Below are 8,459 nucleotides of genomic sequence, written 5' to 3'. Positions count from 1 at the left end.
GATATGACTACTTAGCTAAGGTCTCTTTTGTAAGATTTCAGATCTTAATATTTAATTATCTAATCATAATATCTATGCCTGTAAGAACTCTTCATCTCCCAAAGGCCCTATTTGAAGGACACATATATTCAGACAAGGCAGACACTTTTTCATGGATTCAGTATTTCATAGAACCGTGATGGTGAGATATATCTTTGTTTTGATTATTGCTGTAACACAAAAGGGAGTTCTTAACTTTCAGAACTATGGAAACTTTGGATCAGATTATTCCTTGTTTGTGAGTGCTGTGCTAAATATGGCAGCAGATAAAGCATCATAACAGCATCTCTGTGCCACCATTCACTAAAGGTAGGTGGCATCTCTGCTACTGCCCTTTGCCCACAATCCATCCTGTACGATCATGAAAAATGCTTCTAGACCTTATAAAATGCTTTAGAAATTGCTCCCAGTTGGGGATCATTGCTTTTAAAGAACCCATTTCAACATTATTTGCCCCTGAGGCCCTAACATCTCTTCTTCGGCTGTGCTCCGGGGAAGGTTATTCTGGCTACTTGCAGATCTCTCTGGCACTAACTGGCTAAGCCACATTGGCAGGAAACAGAAGAACTCCTTGTAATGGACTGAACAAATCATTTCTATGCCAGGCTGCAAAGCTACATTTCTAAAGGTATACTGGGTTATTTAGTAAATAATTTGAATTTTGTCTCTAAGGGTCCTTGTACCTCCTAAGTGAATACTACATCGGAGCAAAGATAATTGTTTGTGGAGCCTTTTAAAAATATCTGACAATAAACTAAGAGAAAGCCACAGACACTTAGCTCAATTACTAAAATAAAACATGTTTAATTCTCCTGGAATCATTAAATATAACCACAAAAAGGGGCTGGGATGCTCACAGTGGGGAGAGATAAATTGCCAAGTAGCATTTTAGGAAAACAAAAGCTGTGTAAGATAAAAACATCCACATTTCTCCCAGTTAAAGACTTAGGTTATTAATGTCAGATGTCATAGTCACTCCATTCTTGGCGGCACGCATATAATTTAAATATTTTAGCTTCCATTATACAACTGGATCTACATTACTGACCTTCAAGGGTCCCATTCATAGGGGAAAAGGAGTGGGAACAATTGGCTCCTTTAAACAAGGGCTGGCCAGTAGACTGACTTTCCCTCCACTGTCAGACAAACTGTGACACAGGGAAGGCTTAGGAGCTGCTCTGCCTGGAGCAGTTGGGAAAGAGAATGATGGGGCTGAGGTAGAGACTGATGGGGTGTACTTTTGGAGTAAGAAGATAGTAAGGCAAAGGCTGGGGGTTGTTTCGTGTGTGTTTCTTTTTCTTTTCTTTTTCAAAGAGCTATCCCACTTTTGTCCCAAGGGAGAATGAAATGTCCATTAAGACTGGTGACACTGGGAATTTTGTTTCAAATCAGTCCCCTTTGTTGTGACTCCAAGGCAAAGCAAAGGAATCTGGGGGAAGGAGGCTTCAAGCTAAGATGAGAAAGAAGAAGAATTTCTATTGTCTTCCTAAGAATAAATATTTATAGACATTCATGTGAAGCCTGCCACAGTGTTCATGGCTCTAAGACTAAGCATTTGACAGAGTGCATCTAAAACTATGCTTAAATGAAGGGTGATGCAATTAGGCTTTCCAGGGAAAACCAAGAAACCTCAAGATAATTTCCTATTTAAAATCTAATTGTGTCCTCAAGTGGAATAGAAATACTAGTCTGAATTATCCCAGATCCATAGACTGCAACAAAAACGTACAGCCAAATTAGATTCTATCTTAAGTAATTAAGTTATTTCCCTTCATGGTACCTATAATTTGTCTTGAACAAATGTGATTTGCCTTAGAAAGATAAGGCATTGCAATTTTTCCTCTAAAATAGTTTTGTGTGTGTCAGAAACAATTACTAGAAGTAGACCAAATATTGCCTTAATTATATCCCGTTTATGATCTGAGTGCCTGGCTGGAGCTCCCTATTTGTTTCCCAAAGTGAAGTAGGCATAGCTACTATAGTTTAGAAATTAGCTTTAAGTGGAGACCAGAGCTGAAATTTACTCAAGAGCACTGGGGCTTGCACAATGGTAGTGTAAGTGACTACTGATATTACATAAGACTGTTATCTTGTGCAAAATATGGGCAATGGGAAGCTTGCTTCAGTGGATTTTTATTTTGAGCTCTTAAAACACAAAGCCTAACAACAATGCTAACTTTTAGCTGCTTGCCTAAGTCCTTCAGGAGGTACTAGAGCCGCAATAGTCAGAATAAAGGTGTTTAGATTTGCATAAAAGATATTACAAGAGAGGTATTTTGAGCATGGTTAACTTCATGAAGAAAACATTCACTTTTAGCCTGGTTTTCAATAACAATGCAGTTGACTGGTGACCAGGTGTTGGGGCAGGGGGGACAAGTGTGGGTAATGGTTAAGAGCAAGAGCTACAACAGTAAGTGGTATCTCCTCTGTGCCCTGTTTTTGAAAATGCCAAGACTTATTATGGAATGTCTCTGAAAGTTTGCTTCTTTGTCCATGAAGAGGGACTGAACACTAGAGGACAAGAGCATATAATACCTGGCATCGCACCAACGAGGATTACACAAGGGAACAGAATGGGGAGATGCAAACACTTACTGCATACCTTTCTCCTTGACACACACAGAGCCTTCTGAAAGATGATCTTTCACAAAAGTGGGTATAGGATGGACATTTCTAAGTCTCCCTGTGCTAGAAGTGGTCGTTTCAGTCTTAATTTGTTATCTGGTTTGAAGTATCAGCTGTGCTACTTACCATGTAACTTTGACCAAATGCCTTAAGTATTTCTGTGCCTCAAGTTCCTCTTCTATAAAATGGCAAGAGATATCAAAATAACAAGAGTTTTGAGAAATATAAGTAAAATTTTACATCAGAAATATGTAAGATGGTATCTGTCATGTCATCCACAGCTCTATTATTGTCTTCCAAGCGTGTTTATTATTGACAACCAGAGAAATGTAACAGAAAACAAAACAATGCCATGTATGATTATCATGTATTTTTATTAACAACTTAATACAAACAAGACTGTACATAGTAGGTGCTGAAATGAACCTACAGTTGAAAACTGAAAACCCAGCATTTCTATACCACTTCAAGCTTTGGTTATAAGTGCTACCTTCTATAGCAAAAATCACATAGTGTAACCAAACAACTTTAAGAATGGGGTGGGGGGAAGGGAGATGTTCCAGTGGAATGGAGAGATCATTTATGCACAAACGGCTGAGGATCATTTCTAGCTTCACAGGGTTTACTACACATGCTGGAAGGTTCAGTTCCCCCTTCTACAGTCCTTCAACCAGACACACAGCAACTAAAAACTTGGCCACAGGTCCTGCCTAGACGCTCATTAACATGAAACAAAAATATTTATATAAATAAGTCAATTAAACCTTACAAAAACTAAAGGAACACAAGACAAAATTGAACAGTCAATAAAAAACTGTACAGTATCGGTCAGTCTTTTATAGCTGAAAAAAAATGTGTAACTTAAAAAAAAAGTTCTTTACTGTATAAACCATAAGTCTTTCACATCAATGTTAGCTGGAATGAAAGCTTGACGACTCTGACTCCGTGGAAACGGAAGAATGGCCTCCCCGCTTTCCTTTGGAAAGGATCTTGAGGCTGGACCCTCTGCTTACAGAGGTGAGTGCATGCTGGGCAGAGGATTTAAATTTGGCTCCAAGGAAGGCATAGAGGATGGGATTCAGGCAGCAGTGGAAAAAGGCAAGGGCCTCCGTGATGGAAATCCACTTGTGCACGGTGTTCTCAAACTCACATCCTTGCTTGATGACTTCCAGGAGGATAAATGAGTCTATGCTGATCCCAATGTAATATGGCAGCCAGCAGGCAAAGAAAGCCAGGATGAGGATAACTGTGGTCTTGAGGGCCTTGCGCTTCTGGTGACCCTTGGAGTGGGACAGCTTGGAGATGATAATGCAATAGCAGGACAGGATGACGATACCTGGCAGGATAAGGCCAACCATGATGTGCTGAAACTGGAACACAACCACCCACAAGTCATTGGGGTAGAAGCGGTCACAAATATACTTCCCCTCTGCGTTTTTGATACCCGCAAAGATGAAATCAGGAATGGTCAGCAGGAGAGCAGGGATCCACACGCCAACATAGACAGCCTTTTCAGCCAGCAGCTTCCTTGGCCTCTGACTGTTGGTGGCATGGACGATGGCCAAGTACCGGTCCAGACTGATGAATGCTAAAATGAGGACACTGCTGTAGAGATTGACAGTGTAGATGACATGGACGGCCTTGCACAGGAAGTCCCCAAAGTACCAGTTTGCCACAGCATCCACTGCCCAGAATGGAAGGGTGATGACAAAGAGGAGGTCGGCCACAGACAGGTGCAACCTGTACTTGTCAGTCATGCTTCTCAACTTCTTCTGGTAACCCATGACCAGGATCACCAATCCATTGCCCACTATGCCAGTCAAGAAGATGATGGAGTAGATGATGGGCAGGAAGATCCGGTTGAAATGGGTACTTTCTTCCCGGAAGCAGGGTTCTTTTATGGAGTCATAATCCCCTGAGCCCAATTCCTCTGAGTAGTTATCAGAAGTGTAAATCTGTAAAAGAGGCAAGGACATGCATGGTCACTCTCAAGATCAGCAGGCATTATTCAAGTTTTTAAAAATGTTCCTGGATGTATATAATACATATGTATATGTGGATAGCCAGATGGATATTCTTTTTAAGCACAATTCAGGCCAGCCTTCTTCAGGAAATCCTGAAGTGGTGGGTAAAGAGCCCAAGAGATTTGTTATGGAATCAAACAACCAGCCTCCCCATTTCCTTCACTGCCATTTCATTAGATCTCTCTTTAGTGGAACCAATTACAAGATTCTTTGTTGAGAACAAAAGGGCACTGCGATTCTGAAGGTTTCAAAGTCTTGGCTAACTGTTCTGCCTCGCCCACGACAGGAAAGAAAGGAAAACCTTAGGAGAGGGGGGAAAAAAAGCTACACACACAAAGAAGCCACTCCCAGATGCGGTGGAGGCGGTGGGGGGAAGGGGGAAATTCAGTGTTTTGAGGTGGGATTAACTTTTTGTATGAAGATTAGCTAAGGGGGGGGGAGAGGGGAGGGAAGAAGGAAGAGACCTCAAAGGCTCATTCTTCTAAAGCAAAAACATTGTTTTCTTCTTTTCCCACGCTGGTGCAAACACAAGCCTTTCAACATTTCAAGCAACACGTAGTGGGGAAGGAGAAAGAGGCTTAAAGCTTTCAGAAATGGGCAAAAAGGCACTATTCCAGCCGGCACTCCTCCTAAGAGGACCGTGGGTCGTTCGGACGGTCCCCATGTTTATTAAACACTTGGCACGTTTGGGACGTTAAGACAGCAGCATTTTCCTGGGTGGGGAAGGTCACGGGGTATGCATCCGTATAGCTCACCCCAAGTTTCATTTCCTCCCTGTCCTGGGGCTCTTCCCACCCAGCCCTCTAAGTTTATGGGGTCCGAAGTGGGCGCTGGAGTCCTCCAGGCCAATGGACCAGAGTCACCCCGTTCCCGCGGCTGCCCACCACACCCACGTCCACCGCCCGCGGGCAGCGACTCCAGAGGTTCCGCCGGGCTGCGCGCCAGCTTCGCCCCGCGGTGTGCAATGGAGAGATTGGGCGGCTCTGCCGCGAGCGCCTTTGAATTGCGCGCCGCGGGAGGAAACGAAAAGCCTCCCGAGCTAGGGGGTTTCAAAAGGCTTCAGGAAACCACCGACGGTTAAAGGCAGCAACTCGGCTCCTGGGGGCCAAACGGTCTCCCGGCTAGCACCTGCTCGCCCTGGCCGCCGCAGCACAGGTGCGGTTGCAACACGCCGCGCCCCTTTCCCGCCCCCACGTCCCGGGGCGCACTCCGCGGGGCTAGCGGCTGCGTGAAGCGGCGGACACCTCTTCTACCTCCGCAGGACCATGCAACTCCCAGCCCCTCCAGGTCCGCTCGGGGCTGCCGGGCAAGGCCGAGCCTCGCAGACCCACAAGCGGCCCCCCCCCCCAATCCCTACGTGCGCAGACAGCGCCAGGTCATCGCCCAGCTGTTGCTACGGTGCAGACCGCACCCCCACCCCACCCCGGGCTGACGACGTGGTGCCGCGGCTCCCTCGCTTTTCCCGCCCTCTTCCCTGGGTGTCCCGGGGCAGGCACGAACGCCAGCAGCAGAGTTGAGCGAACGCGCGTCCCACACCAAGAACATCCCCTAGGCACCTCTGCCCGAAGTGAACCCCGACGGTGTCTCTGGGAATGCGGCCCAGAAGAAGCCGCTGCCCTTCGCCTCTAACAATGCAACTTGCTCTAGAAGCCCCTGCTCCCCCTTCGAGACCGAGGAGGTGGGTCCCGGGGCAGTGTGCACGCCTTTTCTGCACTGGTGCGCAGAACGGGATGTTTGCAAACAGGGTGCAAAGCCGGCGTGCGCCCGGGACTCGGGGAGACGCAGGCAGCGGCGCGCGCGCTCCTTCCAGAGCTTTCCCCATCTACTTACACAGGAAAAACAGAACAGAACAAATAATTCCAACCCGATCCACCCCTCCAAATAGCTATGGCCACAAAAGTCTCTTCCTTCCCGTGCCCCCTGTTCACGGTGACACGGGCACCTCCAATCCTCTGGTCGCTTCTGCTCGCTCCCAGACGGGTGGCGTTTTAAATGCAGGCGTTTGTACATTTAGGACAAAGCAGTTTGGAAACGGACTTACACTGATCGCTTCCATAGTAACCTCTCGCCCGCCCGCTGCGGTGGCTACTGGAGCATCCAAGTCCTCAGGATCACTTTGCTACCTGCAAGCAGCAGCCAACAAATCCAAGTTTCTGACCGAGGCGGGACTTTTTATAAAAACACGCTCTTGCGGCCGCGCATGCGCCGCTCGGGCGGGGTGGGGAGGCGCAAGACCGGTTGGCGGAGAGGGGCGGGACGGTGGCGGCGGGAGAATGCTAGGGCCGGGGAGGAGGGGAAGGGGGGTGGGAGAGGGGAAGAAGGGCGCAGGGGAGTGGGTGGAGGTGGGGGGGGGAGGGAGCGGCCGGAGAAGTCTGAGAGCTGCTGCTTGCTCGTTCCTCTCCGTGGTCAAGTCGTGGATCTGGAGTCGGGGAGGACGTCCCGGAGGTGTTTCCGAACTCGGGGAGGGCGGGATGTGCAGGGGAGGGGGGACCCATACGAGCGTTTTCTGCGTGGTCTCTCATTCCTTGCCCATGTGGGTGCGATTCCGACCCGGGAAGGCTACAAATGGAGACACTGAGGCCCCGAGCGTGTCGGCCCGACTTGCCACGGTAATCTAACCAGTAGGCGGCAATGTTGGAAGTGGGGCCAACTTCTGACTCCATTCCCCGCGCTTTCTGCCCGCGCGGTCCATTGAAAAGGTAAAATAAGCCCGGCTGGGTGGAGGCCAGCTGCGGGAGACGCTAAGCCAGCGGCGCCTCCATCGCAACACCCCGTCAAGTATGGATAAGCAGGGAAGACCGAAGATAGGCTTTGGCTGGAGACGGCCCCAGAAGTAGATGTGTATTCCCTGGAAGAAACAGACCACCCCGGTAACCGATTCGCACATGACATATAAATACATTCGTATTACTATTTTTTGAGGTAGGTTTAGGTACTATGGCTTTGGGGGCCCCAGCAGAAGGCATTTGTTTAGAAACCTTCTAGACTTACTATTTAAAGGCCAGTTCTGCGTGCCACGCACGGTGCCAGACGCGCCAAGCCCGGCCGTGAACCCAGCGAAGCCAGGCACACTGTCGCAGGCCCGGGGAGACCACAGGAGCTAGGAAAGTACCAGAAGCCAGATCTGAGGACCCCTCCCACACACACACATACACATCCGGCGACTGCCACGGTTCTGTGTGGAGAGGTAGCGTTACACGCTTACACACGGATGGGAAATTAGGTTGAGAAGAGTTGGGCGGGGCGGAGATCAGGACGGTTAGCGCAGTCCCAGACTGGCTGGGGTGGCAGTGGGCGCCCAGACGGAGCTTCCCAGCCCCGAGCCACTTCCCGCTGGCGCCTGGCCTGGGTGGGGCGGCGGGGGGTGGGGTGGGGCGGGACCGAGAACCGGCGGGACCGCACGTGCCCTGACCGCAAATAGAGAGGCGACGGGGGCGTTCGTCCAGGAGCGTGCACCCCGGTTGTGCCGCCATGGGGACCCCAAACACCTACTCTCTCCATGAATGGCTCTGGGAAAAGACGGCTGGCTAAGACAGGACTCTGAACCTAGTCCCCCCTCCTGGTCATAGTCCCCCCTCCTGGTCAATAAATAAATAAAAACTAAAACCTTTCGGGTTTGGGGTCTTCGCAGGTAGCCAGGAGTCTGGGGCCCCCTCCTGTCTTTGATTTCCCTCTGATCTGGGCTGCCTCTCCAATGTTTGTAAAGGTTCTCCTGCACTCAGCGCTTTTTGCAACTGAGGGTCAGAAAGTGGGACCCTCAGAAGTCACCAA

The 8,459-nt window shown here is 48.8% G+C and overlaps 1 protein-coding gene across 1 annotated transcript; it reads right to left on the bottom strand.

The window, feature by feature from the left end:
* Positions 1 to 3,030: 3,030 nt before the first annotated feature.
* Cxcr4 (C-X-C motif chemokine receptor 4) lies at positions 3,031 to 6,843 on the bottom strand. The gene is made up of 2 exons (XM_090343133.1): positions 6,730 to 6,843; positions 3,031 to 4,619 (listed from the first exon to the last, which is right to left on the bottom strand). Exons 1-2 carry the CDS (start codon positions 6,742 to 6,744, stop codon positions 3,576 to 3,578), a joined length of 1,059 nt encoding a protein of 352 aa, XP_090199259.1. The 5' UTR covers positions 6,745 to 6,843; the 3' UTR covers positions 3,031 to 3,575.
* Between the last annotated feature and the right edge of the window lie 1,616 nt (positions 6,844 to 8,459).

This window comes from Megascapheus bottae, chromosome 12 (assembly GCF_031878675.1).
Source record: "Megascapheus bottae isolate mThoBot1 chromosome 12, mThoBot2.hap1, whole genome shotgun sequence".
Lineage (NCBI taxonomy): Eukaryota > Metazoa > Chordata > Mammalia > Rodentia > Geomyidae > Megascapheus > Megascapheus bottae.
Note: the sequence above shows the minus strand (reverse complement) of the source record. Positions and strands in the feature narration are given on the sequence as shown.